General features: G+C 40.5%; 1 protein-coding gene across 3 annotated transcripts in view; it reads right to left on the bottom strand.

Annotated features, from left to right (window-relative positions):
* Positions 1–6,923: 6,923 nt before the first annotated feature.
* The window catches only part of cep85l (centrosomal protein 85, like), a 322,550-nt gene continuing 311,878 nt past the window's right edge, over positions 6,924–17,595 (bottom strand). For all 3 annotated transcript variants that reach the window (XM_073057398.1, XM_073057396.1, XM_073057397.1), the window contains exon 12: positions 6,924–15,674. In XM_073057398.1, the coding sequence (XP_072913499.1) occupies positions 15,396–15,674 (279 nt within the window). In that variant the 3' untranslated portion in view covers positions 6,924–15,395. The remainder of the gene's footprint in view (positions 15,675–17,595) is intronic.

The following is a 17,595-nucleotide window of genomic DNA, read 5'->3' as shown; positions in this document are numbered from 1 at the left end:
TGCCCCAGAAATTTGAATCCCTCCCCCTTGCACCATTTTTCAAGCCACAAATTCATCTGAAATATCCTCCTATTTCTACTCTGACTAACACGTGGCACTGGTAGTAATCCAGAGATTATTAACTTTGTGGTCCTACTTTTTAGTTTATCTCCTAACTCCCTAAATTCACCTTGTAGGACCTCATCCCGTTTTTTACCTATATCGTTGGTACCTATGTGCACACAAATGTTAAAGGCTTGTAGCCTGTTTTGTGCATATCTTGAATTTCTTTTATCCAAAAAGAGGTCTGAGGGTACTGAATTCTCTTTTTTTTGTCTGAATGATCAGTTAAAATCTCTGCGATGGAGATGCTAAGACCTTTTGAGTGCAATCGTAAGGGTAGCAAAGAACTAGATAGGTGAGTAAAAGGGAGAGAGGAACCAGGAGGTTCTTCACTAAGGCCAGGATGATGCCAGAGGTTCCTCTCTTAGGATGAGGCCAGAGAAATTGAAGTCTATAATCTCTCACTATCCACTTAATGAATGTAGCTGTATGGTTAATTTGGAAAATATTTGAAGCTCTAATAAAAAGAATTAAGCATGTTGTAAATGCATTTCTTCTAGTTCAATAATTCCTTGTTCTATTGAGGCTTAATTTTGAGATGCACTAGTTGGCAGTACATGCTGAATGTAATAAAGAAATTGATGACTTCTGCAGCTTCATTTTGAAATGTCAAACAAGGGTAAGCTGATTTGATGAATAAGACATTGATTCTGTCCTCTTGGGGACATGAATGAAAGAAAACTAAGGTTTTGCAAGAGGGAAGTGTTAGATTGATTTTGGTTAAAAGCTCGGTACAGCATCACAGTCAAAATACATGTACTGTTCTGTGCCCTTCAGTATGTTTTGTCCTTTTGCTGGACGATAATGATTTGATGGACAACTGACCTATACCGCCTGAAATTGACTTGAAATGCTGGCTGCTACAAAACAAAGCAAAAGCAATAGATCCCGGAAATCTATTGGAAATCAGGGAAAATGTCATGGCAGTGCTCAGTCAGCAGTTCTGGAGAATATGTCTAGTGAGGCTTTATCGGTGAAACTGAGGAGTTAAAAAGGTGTGCCCATGTTAATGGGACTATATTATAGATCACCTAACAGTCCGAGAGATTTAGAGGAACAAATTTGTAGAGAGATTGTAGACTGGTGCAAGAAATATGATAGTTATACTTTGGGGATTTTAACTTTCTATATATTGAATGGGTATCCCATACTGTAAAAGGACTAATGAGATGGAGTTTGTCAAAGGTGTTCTGGAAATATGAAGTCCAGTGAGAGAGTGTGAAACACTTGATCTGCCTTTAGGGAATGAGAAAGGGCAGATAACAAAAGTTTGTGTGGGTGGGCACTTTGCATCTAGTGATCACAAAGCTATTAGTTTCAAAGTAAATATGGAAAAGGGTAGGTCTGGTCCAAATTGGAGAAAGACCAATTTTGATGGCATCAGAAAGGATCTATCAAGTGTGGATTGGGACAGGCTATTTTCTGGCAAAGGTCTACTTGGTAAGCGGGAGGCCTTCAAAAGTGAGATTTTTGGGACTACAAAGCTAATACATCCCTGTCAGAATAAAAGGCAAAGATAACAGGTTTAGGGAATATTGGTTTTCAAGAGAAATTGAAGTCCTAGCAGATAAGGTGAAGGAGAATCCTAAGGGATTCTACTGACATGTTAAGAGCAAAAGGATTGCAAGAGACAAAATTGGTCCTCTGTAAGAACATAATGATACTCTACATGTGGAGATGGGGAGAAACCTTAATTTTTTTTTTGCATCTTATTGGGAGGTGAACACAATTGATAAAAATGAGGCAAAACAGCAAGTAGGCCATGGATCCAACATTAAAACCTGCCTGTTTTTAATTTGCAATGGTTATGCAAAAATTGTAAAGGAATTTGGGAATTCTAGGTTTTGATTTCGCTGAAAATTAACTTGCAGGTTAACTCAGTATAAAAGGCGACAAATGCAATAGCAATCATTTTGCGAGGACTACAATACAAAAGCTAAGGGTTTATAAGGTGTTGGTCAGAATGCATTTCGAATATTGTGAGCATTTTTTTTTTTGCTCTTCTATCAAAGGAATGATACAGTGGCCTAGGAGAGGGTCCAGAGGAGGTTCAAAAGAATGATGCTGGTGGGAAAGACTGAGAGCATTTGCATCTCTGGACCTGGATTTACTACATGTAGTAAATTCTATAACAGTATCACAAAACATCAAATATCACATGGTATATGGTGACACCAAACAGTATCATAGACATAGAGAAGTACAGCACAGAAACAAGCCATTCGTCCCATCCAGTCCATGCCAAACCATTTAACACTGATGCTATTTTGAAGTTCTTAAAGATAGTTAATAACTTTTATTTAGAGGGAAAGCAGTTTAGTGCAATAAAGTTTCCGATGCCTTTAATTACAGTTTTTCTCAGTGGCCTAGACTCTTTGATCAAGCCAGCAGTGCAAGTGGTCAATTCTAAACTCCTTATCAGCAAAACAGCAACCACCTCAGCACAGCAGTCAACCATTGGTACTCCAGCATGTACACCAGTCTCAATTGCTAATGAACTTTTTTGCAAAGCACTAGACACAGCAGTCATCAGAAGACACAAAAATCAATTGGAAGTGTTGGGTAAAGCAAAATGCAATCAATGCCCCCAGCTGACAACAATCAATCCCAAATCATTGATTCAAAAGCGGCTCCATTTTGCAAGGAATTAAGCTATCATTGCAAATCTGTTGATAAACCAATCAGTACATACTCACACATCACAAAAGTGGTTGGTGGTGTTGTAGCTTTATTTGAACATGGAAATAGAAGGGAGAGAACATCCACAAGCCCGGTGGGGATGGGGAAGAGTTCAGGCACATGCTGAAAGAGCCGATGGGAGGACAAAAGTGATGAAAGCAGTTGACCAACTTCAACAGTGTTGACAACTAGCAGTATATGGACAATTCACAGGGTGTTGAAACATCACTACATCAAAATTAAACAGAACTACAGAGCAAACTTTGATAGAAACAGTGACTGGGTTAAGGCACTGAGGGATCTGTATGTATAGCAGAGGCTGAGGGGAGATCTGGTAGAGGTTTATAAAATTACGAGAGGCATAGGTAGAGTATACATGGTGTATCTGTTTCCCAGGGTTGAAATGTCTAATACCAGAGGGCATGCATTGAAAGTGAGAAGGGGTAGGTACAAAGGGGATGTGAGGGCAAAGGTTTTTACTCAGAGTGGTGGATGCCTGGAATGCATGGTAGAGGCAAATACAATAGAGGCTTTTAGGAGATGTTTAGATAGGCACTTGAATGTGAGGAAGATGTAGAGTATTGGACATTGCGTAAGTAGGAGAGATTGGTGTTTGTGTTTTCTTTAATTTGCTTTTTAGCTGGTTTGGCACAACGTTGTGGACCAATAGGCCTGTTCTTGTGCTGTACTGTTCTATGTTCTAGCTAAGTTGTCAACATCATATGTGTAGGTTTTGCAAAGAAGTACTATATTATTTTTTAACACACTCTTGCTGGTGTTTCATTTTATCTTGTCTATTGTGATGGCAGAGGATAATGGAACTATTTGGGTGGTAGGGTCACGGTCTTGTAAAGACACTGCCCAGAAGGGGGCAATGGCAAACCACTTCTGTCAAAGAAATTTGCCAATAGCATGATTGCCCATGTCACATGACATGGCACAAAACAAATGAGTAAATGGAGCCAGAGGCCAATGCGATACCACAAATTCATTTACGTTGACGAAGCTGGCTTCAATGTCTAAGACAAGGAGGTGAGGAGGGAATACTGTGTTGCAAAGGGCACGGTCCAGGTACCATGCCAGAGAGATTTAAACATTACAATGTGTGTAGCCATATCAGACAACGGCGTTTTGGCTCACCTCCCAATGACTGGGCGAGATAACACCCCTCGCCTTATCACATTCCTTGATGGCTTTACAGACAACTCTTGGAGTCCGAGGAGGAACAGAATGCCAGGATCACTGGCTCACGTTATGTCAACATGTGGGACAATTTATCTTGGCAGCACTTAGCTGCAATCCTAGACTGGTTTCAGCTCATCCACACATGTGCACAGAATTCCTTTCAACATTTTCTCCATTCCTCAACCCTACTGAGGATTTTTTTTTCCCCTGCTGGAGACGGAAGGTCTATGACAAGCATCCTTATGACCAACGTTCCTTACTAATTGTTTTTACAGCTGCATAGACCAACCGTTGCTCTGAGCCGGACATTATTACACAACTTGAAAACCGTGCCACACTTCAATATTAACATTATATGAAGGAAAATTCCAGCTGAGCGGCAACAAAGGCTATGTGCATGGGAGCATTTCAGTCACACCATGGCCGCACAACTTAGAGGGAGCAGTGCTTATGATAAAATACCACTGATAGACGTTATGAATGAGGCTTGTCGGATAATCACTGTGTCAGACTGCCAGGGCTGAACTGGGGGAAAAATCCAAGAGATGTTTTCTCCCTGCATCACTAGGGAGCACATTCTAAGTGACTCTGAGGGAAATATGGCCCAACGTTAGGGCCAGAATAGATCAAGAGTAATCGTTATTGTACTTCTGTTATCAGAGATGTATGATTTTTTTCCCTAAACATATTATTTTGGAGGACCGATCCTGCACCCAGCACACGAGTGCGGTTAGACGAAAGCACAGCAGTGCCTCTGCTTCCTCAGGAGTTTCCATAGATTCGGCATGACATCTAAAACTTCGACAAACTTCTATGGTTGTGTAGTGGGGAGTACGTTGACTGGTTGCATCCCAAACTGTTATAGAAATACCAATGCCTTTGAATGGAAAATACTACAAAAAGTAGTGGATATGGCCCAGTCCATCATTGGTAAACGTCTACATGAAATGCTGTTGCAAGAAAGCAGCATCCATCATCAGGGATGCCCACCACACGGGACTTGCTCTTTTTCTCGCTGCTGACATTAGGAAGAAGGTATGCAAACCACCAGGTTCAGAAACAGCTATTATTCTGCAACCATCAGGCTCTTGAACCAACTTCACTTGCCCTAGCGATGGTTGTGTGAACATTTCAATGCAGTCGCTCTCAAGGACTCTACATCTCATGTACTCAATATTTATTTACTATTATTGTTTCTTCATTTTGTATTTGCATAATTTGCTATCTTCTGCACTTTGGTTGTATGCTCTTGGTTGGTGGTCTTTCATTGATTCTATTATAGTCATTATTCTATATCCTTGTTGAGTATGCCCACAAGAAAATGAATTTCTGGGTAGTATATGGTGACATTTATGTACCTTGATAATAAATTTACTTTGAACTTTGAGCAATTTTGGCTTTTGATTTTTCACTTAATGACAGATAGTAAACTGCTGAGATTACAGTGAAGACGTGTGGGTGTTTTCATTCATTCTGTTAGACCTTCAATGTCCTGATTAGCATTATAATCACTTTATTTGCAAAAATGAACTAAATATCACGATCTCTGGCAGTATACACAATGAGCAGCAAGCATCACGCTGTACAACTGACTACACCGGTTCTGTTATTGTTACCACGCTGGGAGAGATTTCACTGCTAACGTAATGATCTTTCTGCAGAAGCAGTGTATGGATTATGGGTGCTTTGGAATGGAAGCCATCCAATCAGGGGAGCAGGTTTTTGTGTTGTGTGCCTGATACTGGTGTGAGCTGGGGGCCTTTGTTCATCGGGAGATGAAGAGAGGAGGTTGGAGAGAACCAGTCATAAAATTTGACCTGGTGGGGGGACCATGATTTGATGGAGCAAGGTGCTGGGGTCGACAGAGGATCAGTGAATATGACTCTTGGAAAAGCTGAGCTTCAACTTGTGCACTTGGACTGTTTAATTATAATGGGCCCTTTTTCTGTTTTACTTTTTCTTTACTAACCCTTTAGTTAAGATTCATAAATATCCTTTAATCGTATGCAGCGTGCTGTCTGTTGTTTCTTGGCACTGAGTTGGAACAGGGTAGCAAATTACACAGAAGCCACGCAAACCAGGATTTGGGGTGAGAGAGCCAACTCTCTCTCACAGGTTTGACGGGACCGGAGGTGTATTCCCTAGACTTACACAGCCAAGGAAACGGGGGAGGTGGGGGTTTGTTTCATCGTGCTTCAGTGAGAAGGATGGTGTGTGTTAGTGATGTAATGCTATGGTTTTAATTATTTGCTTTTGCTGTGAGTATTTGTTGTTTTGAGTGTTTTGCAAACTGTATTAGTGTTTTGCGGGCTGTGGTGACTGGTTTGAGAACGTGGCTACTGTTTAGACCGCGGTGTGTGGTTGGGTTGCTGAGAAAACTTCAAGTTACAAATTTATGCGCTGACTGCAGTATCAACAGATTCTTGTAACCATGCTGCAATGTGACTGATTCCGTCAAACTTCCGATGCATCTTAACTGGTAATTAGGATGTAAATATAATGTGAATAATTAATTGAACAACTGCATTAAATGAATACAATTGAGCTACTGTGGATGAATCCGCCTACGACTAGGTCTTGTGTACATAATGTATTTGGTGACATCTAACCCCTTCCACTCCAATATCAAAATGTAAACGGGTGATAGATTTACAGTACAGGTGACCCGGGTTCAATTCCTGCCACTGCCCGTAAGGAGATTGTACGTTCTCCCCGTGACGGGGTGGGTTTCTTCCCTGTGCTCCAGTTTCCTCCCACAGTGCAACGATGTTCTGATTGGTAGGTTGATTGGTCATTGCAAATTGTCCTGTGATTAGCCTAGGATTAAATTGAGGGACTGCTGGGCGGCGTGGCTCAAAGGGCCAGTAAGGCCTGATCAGCTCCTCATCTCAATAAATAAATTTATAATGAACCTGGATCTGGTTAACTAAAATTTTATGAAATTACAGCAACATTCATTTTGAGCAACTAACTTTATTTTCATTATATAAAAAAACTTTATTGCATTTCTGTACATATAAAAACCAAGTGAAAAAATAGCTGTTATAATATTTACAAAGTGTAATATAAATAGAACTTTGGTATTAAAATACTCAGCTGTAAACTTGTTTTAAAAACAGTAGAAACAGCAAAATATATCCTTTTTTTCAAAGTGCTAGTTAGCAATTTTCTATTATCATACCATGTCTTTGTATAAGGCTCTTTGACTGAGATTCTTCCCTTTCTTATAAATTAAAAACGAGTTAAAATTGTACTTATTTCAGTCAGTCACCATGATTCCCTTGTTATGAGGTGCATAGTTTATGGTTAGAAATAGATTTAAAGTTTGGAAAGTGTAACCAGTTACACAATGGTACACACAACACTCTAGGCTCTCGAACACTACACACAAAATGCTGGATGAACTCAGCAGGCTAGGCAGCATCTATGCAAATAACATTTCAGGCCGAAACCCTTCTTCAGGACTAGAAAGGAAGAGGAAGACAGCACAATAAAAAGATCAGGGGAAAAGGAGGATGGCTAGAAGATGATAGGTGAAGCTAGGTAGATGGGAAAGGTAAAGGGCTGTAGATGAAGGAATTTGATAAGAGTGAGAAGTGGGGAAAGGGAAGGAATAGGGAACCTGGAGGAGGTGATAGGTGAGATGAGTCACTGGGCTCTTGAACTGTTTATAATGAATATTGGGTCACCCATTAGTAAGTAATTTATGGGCAGACCATCAGGCTCAAGGTGAGAAGGATTGGTAGTGACAGATGAGGTTAGATTCTTAACTCATGGGAAACAGGTGTGAGCAAGGAGGCAAGGAACATGTTGAAGGAAATCCAGATTCAGAAGGTAGGCTGTGTATAATACACCAAGGAAATTGGGTGAGAGTCTGAGCTGCTGTTAAAATGTCACAATCGTGCTATTGCAAATCATTCATTACCTTGTCCCCTTCCCATTACATCTTTTCTCACATCGGTCGACAAAGATAAACTTGGACAATGGAACAGTTGTGGGGGAATTTGAGCAAGGTGTCATGGTTTAACACTAGTTAATTGGTGGCTTATGGAAAAACTGACTATAAAAAAAATTGATACATTTCTATGTCACTAACTCCCAGGGCCCAAAAACTTTTATACCAGGCCACACTTTGGCTCTTGTGGATCAGTGTACTTTGTAGGTTTGATATTGTCACTGAATATAAAGAGCACTGAAATGGATCATCCCATAACTGGAACTATAATTAAAGGAGAATGGAAGCCTAGAGATAGTCCTGGAGTTGGAGTACTGTCAACATACGCGAGTGGGTGGGAGGAGAAGGGCTTGTTTTGCTGGTGTTTGTTTTGTTGCACGTTGTGTTCTGTGTTGTTCTGCCGAGCATTATGGGCATGCTATGAAGGCTCCGGCCTGTGTGGCAGCATTTGTGGGCTGCCCCCAGCACACCCCTCAGGTGTGTTGGTTGCTGACAAAAATGATGCAGTTTTGATGTACATAAATCTGAATCTAAATTAACATTCAGGGTAAAAATGAATACCTGCCATTGAGCATTGAGATAGCTGAACCAGGAAGGAAGAAATAAAGACTTGTGCTCTTCATTGGCTCCTGCAGGGATGTTAAATGAAGTTATGAGATTAGGATGGTTGGGTGGAGATACGCCTCTACTAAAGGAGGTGTGAGGTGCTCCTTCCCTCTGCTTGCCTGAAGGTCACCCTTTGTTCTTCCCACCTGCTGATCCCCCTCCTCTCCACCCCACAAATCAGGGTCACGTGAAGCCATGGGAGCAGGTGGTGGTTGGTCGTATGAGCATCTAGTGCATATCTTAAATCCTGGTTATGCGATCACTGATGCCAGGCAGAATACTCTGAAGAGTATTGATTATGGCTGATGTCACCTGCCTTGCAAAAAGACACTGCCAAGAACATTCATGATCGTGAGACCATGATCGCCTACGCCATACAATATGGCATGGTTAATGATTTCAAAAAAAAAATCAGAAACTTGTTTCTGAATGACAGCTTTCTCGTGTTGTATAATCCAATAAAACTAGGCATGTTGACAGACTCCAAGAATACAAAAAAGAGAGAGATTCACTTTCTGACCTTTTAGGCTGAATAAAATGTGGTAAAATTAAGAAGAGTGTAGATATACAGTGGAAATTCTGGAAAAGGTGATCAGAAAGACTACTTTGAGAAGAAGAATAGATGCAGAAAAAGATGACTTGAGCTTATATAACCAATTGAACAAGAGGCCTCTGTGAGAACGGAAGCTAAACTACATATTGGAATGAATTGGAATCAACACCAGGTCAAAGTGAAATATTTTTTCCTAAATACTTAAATGTTCTATCTCAGTTCATAATCAAGTGCCTGTGTGTACTATGTGGAGAGATGAGTAGAAAGATATCATTATCATTACACAGGAACAGCATTTTTGGTTATTTCACATACTTCTAGATTGCCACAGTATGAATTCCAAAGCAGAAAATGTCAATGGTTTTCTATGCTATAAAATTAGAACACCCAAAGCATTTTTATAATTTATATTCCACAATTCCTTTGGTAGAATTTTGTTCAAAATAACAAATATATTTATCACCGTCACTCTGCTTACTTAGCAAGTCATCTCTTTCTAGAGTGAATTTTGTCCAATTATTAGTTTAAAAAGAAAACAATCTAGAAATCCAATTTGCTATACTAAATTAAAAAAGCATTGCAGTGGTGATGTGGAAAGAACCAATTAATTATTTACTCTTTTGCTCTAGGCATAATCAATTTCCATTTGTAATGGCACACAGTGTTGCAGATTATTGATGCACCAAAAGCAATACCATTTTTTCCCCAATATGCTGATCTATTTTTCTCATCTGTGGGATGAAATTTACTAGATGCCTGTGCCTTCTCATAAGAGAAAAAGAAAATCCAATTGTTATCCCTGTGCTTTTTTTCCCCGAATACTTTCCATCATTAAGCACTGATGACTAATGCTCTGTCCTTCCATTATATGACGCAGTTTGCTTGTAGGACTGTTCACCGAGCTTGGAAGTTCAGATGCAAACGTTTCATCACCAATCGAGGTGGCATCATCGGTGCGCAATTGAGTGTTGTTTCTGCCGTGAGCTCATGTTTATATTAGTCTAACTCGTTCTGATTGGGTGCTGTCACACTGGCCGCTCGTCTCTGCTGGGTCGTTTGGAGACTAGCGGCCAGTGAGACAGCACCCAATCAGAACAATGCGTCAGAACAATATATATGCGAGCACTCACAGCAGAAACACTCCATTGCACTCTGATATCACCTGAATTGGAGGTGGAACGTTAGCAAGTTAACCTCCAAGCTCAGTGAACTACCCTACAAAGCAAGTAGCTAACCTGATCTACTAATCTTGCCTTTCATTTCATATAAAGTAGCATTGAGAGTTTGCAAATATTTTCCTACTTTTCACTTTTATACAAAACAGAACATGTTCCAGTGTTAGTTTAATAATGTACTTTGGAACTTTGGATCATTATGCATATACCTATCTGGAGCTGATCTTTTATATAAATACATCTGTTTCTATGTCAACATTAAATTTGTCTTTAAACCAATTAAAGTAGCAGAGCTCAAATTACATTCCCACATGACTTCAAATACAGATCTATACTCTTTGGTGTTTAACCATTATGGGAAAAGAAAAATTTTGATCTTTCTCACTACGAGTCTAATTGTAGTAACTTTTGCCTTCCTTTTAGAAGGATGCTATAGATAACCTTTCTGCTTTAGGGCTGATGTAATTTTCAGTGCTTGTGTTAATTCTAATCCTAAACTAATCAGTGAACATTTCTGTGTTCCTAAACCCTTATTATTTAGAAAATAATCTTTGTTACTTCCAACATTTTTTTCAGTCAATTACTGGCTGCAGCAAGTGCAGAGAGAATACCATATATAGTAAATCACAATGAACTGTGAATTGTTTCTATTTTTTTTTAGTATATAGTTTACACAACTTGCTCTCCCCAAGATTTGATCATTCCAGCTTGGTGAGTTTTCAGACGTCATTCAGCCTGTTATTCAGTGCTGACTATGAAGGACTCTTCTTTGAAAAAGTGAGTGAAATTCTGAGGCTGGTGAACTTACCATAAAAATAAGCAGAGTGTGGAGATGGATTTTTACTTGGTATTATCTAGTAAAACCCAAGTATTGTTGTGACTTGGAAGATAACTTTGCCCAGCAATGATCAGATTATGTTCATAGTCTGTTTTCACATCAACTACACAAGTTAATTGTTCAAATAGGTATCTTCCACACTTTAAGTAAAACAATGTTTCCAGTGTTTCACCCCTCCTTTCAAGGAGGATGCGTCTTAATTTACAGAAGCACCTGCACATCTCTGGCACTTAAAGTCAGTACTCTAATGTGCAAGGTAGGCATTGAATATTAACAACTAATCAACCTTGGTGAAGCAAAATCGAACATCATAACCAAGTCCAAGAGCTACACGTAAGCTTGATTTTTCAGTTCTCATTATATTAGTAAATTGTAAAGCTTCAATCTTCTGCAGGTTAACTCCATTAAAAAAAATGGGGATTAAATCACAGCTTCCTGATCAGTTGTGTTCTGTGCCCGCTTGGCATTTAAGCCCTTGTAAGTTCAATCTTTTGAAAGTTAAAATCTAAAGTCAAATTCACCAGTCCGAACAATGCCACATAACCAACTCAAATATATTGAGTTGTATCACTAGATTCAAATACAGTCTCTTAATCAAATAAAATAGCTTTAATTTAAATCAGATTTGTCGGAATCAGTTTTTACCTTCAGTAGTTTTAGGTTGGGATGTGGGGTTAAGAACCGGGAGTTAAATATTCATACATTCCATAACACCATCTTTCAACAAAGCTTCATTCTTGGCTCATTCAGACGTTAGTTGCAATGCTGCTTTATGGCTCTTTAATGAAAGTCCTCAGGATAAAAGTGCTTACAAGATAAAAATGCTGTCACTGAGTAATACAGTTGTCACCCATATCCTGAGCATATCGGTCAGATATTATGGTCCGTAATTCGTCAATATCTTTCCGTAATTGATAGACATCGGTTAGCTTCTTTGAAAGAAATTCATCACTGTGGTTATTCTCTTCATCACCTGAACACTGCAAAGCTGCGAAACAAAAGGCCCAGAAAACTTGAATTACTACAAAAATTCATCACAAAGAGAGGGTCTACTTGTTTGTATGTTATTTCAGTAATTTCCCCCATATCATATTCCCACTCCTGCTAAATAGTGACTATCTAAATATTTATTTTATTTGTTAAAATACTCATAGGTTTGGCTCTGTTTTTAAGTTGACATCTCGATTAGTTTTTATCATTGATTCCCTTTAAGAACTCCACCATGGACGGTCCAAAAAACCAGTTACAAAAGCACTTTGGCGGAAGAAATAAATGAGCAGACTATTTTTAGATGGGGAGAGAATTCAAAATGCAGAGATGCAAAGGGACTTGGGAGTCCTTGTGCAGGATACCTAAAAGTTAACCTGCAGGTTGAGTCAGTGGTGAAGAAGGCATTCATTTCTAGAGGCATAGAATATAAGAGCAGGGATCTGATGTTGAGGCTCTATAAGGCACTTCACACTTGGAGTAGTGTGTGCAGTTTTGGGCTCCTTATTTTAGAAAGGATATACTGACATTGGAGAGGGTTCAGAGAAGATTCACGAGAATGAAAGGGTTACCCCGTATGTGGAACATCTGGCAGCTCTTGGGCTGTATTCCCCGGAGTTCAGGAGAATGAGGGGGGATCTCATAGAAACATAACGAATATTAAAAGGCCTTAACAGATTAGATATGGCAAAGTTATTTCCCATGGTAGGGGAGTCTGGGACAAGAGGGCATGACTTCAGGATTGAAGGACATCCATTTAGAACAGAGAATGTGGAGAAATTACTTTAGTCAAAGGGTGGTAAATCTGTGGAATTTGTTACCATGAGCGGCTGTGGAGGCCAAATCACTGGGTGCATTTAAGGCAGAGATAGATAGGTTCTTGATTAGCCAGGGCATCAAAGGGTATGGGGTGAAGGCAGGGGAGTGGGGATGACTGGAAGAATTGGATCAGCCCATGATTGAATGGCAAAGCAGACTCGATGGGCCAAATGGCCTACTTCTGCTCCTATATCTTATGGTCATATGGTCTTAAGGTATGTTGGGCATTGGGCTAGTGAAAATCCAGTGCTACAGAACATCAACAGAAGCTCTAAAGACCTCATTCCTGAGAAAGGAAGGATCTTCACCTGGAAGACATATGAAGTTGTGTGGTGTTAGCCACAAGTCCGTGGAAGCTACGGGGCTGATCAAACTTCTAAGAAAGGCTGATCAAAGAACACCCCAGGAACACCCAGAAGATGGCCTCACCTGGAGGCAACTTGGAAGTCTAGCCCTGAACAGAGGACCCTGGCGGGCTGCTCTTTGTGGCCTATGCCCCAGTAGGGGAGATGAGCTCAACTAACATTCCCTTCATGACAATACTCTATTGCTTGAACTTCTCCAATTTTGTGTTTGGAATCCAAATAGTCGGTAATAAATTCGACTTCCTATTAGAAGAACAGCCCAAACAACAGCAATGCTGGCTAAACTAAACCCAGTCTGGAGAGACAATAACATCACTTCCTGATCCAAGTTGAAACTCCTGTGTGCACTTGTGCTCTCTATCTTCTGGTACGCATGTGACCCATGGACAGCAGAAATGGAAAAGAAGATCCAGGCAGTAGAAATGAGATGCTTCAGAAGGCTCAAACGACGAAGTATGAAGAACAGTCATCCAGCACATGAGACACTATGAAAATCTACTGTCCACAGTGAAGAAGGGGAAACTGAGATGGTATGGCCACATAACAAGATCAAGTGGACTCTCAAAGACCATTTTTCAAGGAACAGTGCAGGGATAAAGAAAAAGGGGACAGACAGTGGAAGAAGTGGGCAGACAACGCTGCTGAGAGGACCAGAGAGAGCTTTGCTGTAACCCAGGTACTCGCCCACAACCGTGAGAGATGGAGGCAACTGGTGTAGCGCTCATCTGTAAAATGCCCCTACCACCCAGGTGAGTTGTGGGGTCTGAAACTATTAGAAAGGACAAATTTATTGTCTCCCTGCCCCTCTCATTTGAGATTAATCTTGGCATCTGAAATTTAAAATTCTGTTGTTTGGGGCCAAGCATTGATCATATATGTATATATAACACAATGTATTATGATGCAACTGTGACATCAGCAGGAAGAATTCAGTATGTTGAGCAGCCTCTGTGGGAGGAAAACATAATATAAAATCACGGTAGGAATATCATTCTTCAGAGGATATGTATCTCAGTAATTTAGCTATAGATCTATGGGTGAAGAAAGGAAATGAAACTATTTCTACAGTGTAAAGTAATCCATGCCTCTGTTTATGTTGCACTTAAAGCTCTTCCTGTCCTGTCCTTGAATAAATAACTTAATTTAACCCTCTATTCCCTTCTCTCACAATTGTCCAACCAGGCCTTAAATGCAACTGTCCTATTTGCTGCACTCACTGGTCTTCACTGTAATATCTTTATAATGATGGTCTCTAGTTGTGAGTCAGCATTGCACCCCTATCTCGAGGATATACATCCATGAATAGTGAGACAAGACCGATGCACAATATTTCAAGTGTGATCCAACCAAGGGTCTGTAATATTTGGGGTAAGAGGTCTTTACCCTTTATATACTTCCTTTTGTAATGTAGAGATTGGCTTCCCAATTGTTTGTTAACTTAAGAGTGATTCCAGTACTATAAGACCATAAAGAGAAGAATTAGACCGTTCTACCCATTGAGTCTGCTCCATCACAGCTGATTTATTATCCCTCTCAACCCCATTCTCCTGCCTTCCCCCTGTAACCTTTGATGCTCTGAATAATCAAGAACCTATCAAACTCCATTTTGAATATATTCAATAACTCAGCCTCCACAGCCACCTGTGGCAATGACCATTCAGGATTATCTGAAAGCCAAAACCTTTCAATCTCTTGCAATTTAAAAACCCTCCACCTTTTACTTATTCTGTCACAGGGCCTCATGTTTGTTTGATATTTATATTCCATTTCTCATATCCTTACCCATTCACCTAACCTGACTATGTCCCCCAAAGCCCCTACCATCCTCCTTTTAACGTGCCCTACTAGGTTCAGTTTTTCAGGGCTGAGAGATAAAGATGGCTGGATTTTTCAGATATTCATAAAATCAAAAGATATGGAGTCAGCACAGGATAATGGTGCTAAGGGTAGAAGATCATCTAAGTATTTTACAGCTACATTAACATCCATTAAGGCATGGATCCCTGAAGTTTTGTGCTTTTTGAAATGGGCATGCATAGGAGTGAGTGGCCAGTGAGGTCATTCACTAAAAGCTGTCATTATTGTAAAATAACTAGGAATGATGCATCCAATTGTGTCAATACACCCCAGTCTAATTATCTACCAGGCTATAGAAAATCAATAATATGTTCAATGAATACTTGCATTGTATCCCAAGTAACAGTGAAAGATTTGGCTCCTTTCCCTGTGCTCTCTGAGTAAGAATATTGCACAGTGCCTGCAGATCACGCAGGCAATTAGACATTTCCTTCAGCACCATCTGGATGTCTCTTCTCTCTTCAGCTGAGGAGTGCTTGTGCTTCTCAGTTTCCTGTGATCGCTCCTCTAAATTTGAGTTTTCTTCCGCTGTCCTTTGGTTCTTTGATGAATTCTTTAAAGGCAAGAAAATAGATTCAATTTGCATGTCATAGAATTCCATCAAAGTAAATATATGTTGTCCATTTCCAACCTGCCAGAGATGCATTGATTAAAACTGTGCATCCTTTTAAGACAACAGACAGATATTTGGTTTAATGGTTTACTCACAATTCAGAGTCGGGTTTATTATCACTGACGTATGTTGTGAAATTTGTGGCAGCAGTACAGGGCAAGAGAAAAAGGTTACTATAAGTTACAATAAAAACTAAATCAATAGTGCAGAAGAGGAATAACAATTGGTGGACCATTCAGAAATCTGATGCCGGAGGGGAAGAAGCTATTCCTGAAACATTGAGCGTATATCGAAATGCACAGTGAGATGCATCATTTGCACTAATAACCAACACACCCAAGGATGTGATGGGGGCAGCCCGCAAGAGTTGCCACACATTCCAGCACCAACAGTCCTTGCACACCATGTTCAATAGAACAACACAGAACACACCAAACGGCAAAGCAACAACTGCAAAATAAGCCCTATTTCCCCCTCCCATATTAGGGTGGCTCGGTAGAGTAATGGTTAGCACAACACTTTACAGTACAGGGGTCCCAGGTTCCATTCCCGCCACTGCCTGTAAGGAGTTTTTACGTTCTCCCCGTGACCGCGTGGGTTCCTTCCAGTGCTCTGATATCCTCCCACATTTCAAAAGCAAACTGGTCTGTAAGTTAGTAGGTCATTGTAAATTGTTCCATGATTAAGCTAGGATTAAATCAGGGGATTGCTGGCCAGTGCAGCTTGAAGGGCCGGAATAAATAAACAAATAAATAAATGTTTTCAGGCTCGGTATCTCTTCGCTGATGACGGTGATGGGGGGGGGGGGGGGCAGGTGCTGAGGGCCTTTAATGATGGATACCAGCTTCTTGAGACACCACCTCTTGAAGATGTCCTCGATGGTGGGGAAGGATGCTCCTATGATCGGCCTGGTGAGTCTGCAGCCCTCTGCAGTTCTTTCAATCCAGTTCTGGTCGCCTCACTACAGGAAGGTTGTGGAAACCGTAGAAAGGGTGCAGAGGAGACTTACAAGGAAGTTGCCTAGATCGCAAGCATGCCTCATGGAAAAACAGGTTGCGTGAACTTGGCCTTTTCTCCTTGGGCAACGGAGGGTGAGAGGTGAACTGACAGAAGTGTATAAGATGATGAGTGGCATTGACCGTGTGGATAGCCAGAGGCTTTTTCCCAGGGCTGAAATGGCTAACATGAGGGGGCATAGTTTTAAGGTGCTTGGAAGTAGGTACAAGGGGGATGTCAGGGGTAAATTTTTCACACAGAGAGTGGTGGGTGCGTGGAATGCACTGCCAGTGGTAGAGGTGGATACAATAGGCTCTTTTAAGAGACTCTTAGATAGGTACATGGAACTTAGAGGGCTATGTGGTAGGGAAATTCTAGGCAGTTTCTAGAGTAGGTAATGTGGTTGGCACAACATGCTGTGATGAAGGGCCTGTAACGTGCTGTTCTATATAATCCTGTGCATTATACCAGGTAGTGTTGCAACCAGAATGCCCTCTGCAGTACAACTGTAGACCTTTGCCAGTCTCTCTGGTGACATACCAAATCTCCTCAAACTCCTCATGAAATGTAGCTGATTTAGCTTCTTTGTATTAATATAAAGGAACTTGGAAGTTCTTGTTCCCTACAGGTTAACTTGCAGCTTGAGTCAGTAGTAAAGAAGGCAAATATAATAGGAACATTCACTTTGGGATGAATTTCTATTCTCAAACCGAATGCTTGCATTGCATTTGCCTTGCATTGCAAGAAAGCACAGCTGAGGCTTCATAAGGTGTCGGTCAGATACACTTGAAATATTGTCAGTGACTTTGCGTTCCATAGCTAAGGAAGAAATGATTTCAGAGGAGGTTCGCTAGAATGATCCCAG

The sequence above is a fragment of the Hemitrygon akajei genome, chromosome 9 (assembly GCF_048418815.1).
Source record: "Hemitrygon akajei chromosome 9, sHemAka1.3, whole genome shotgun sequence".
NCBI lineage: Eukaryota > Metazoa > Chordata > Chondrichthyes > Myliobatiformes > Dasyatidae > Hemitrygon > Hemitrygon akajei.
This window is presented reverse-complemented; position numbering and strand designations above follow the sequence as displayed.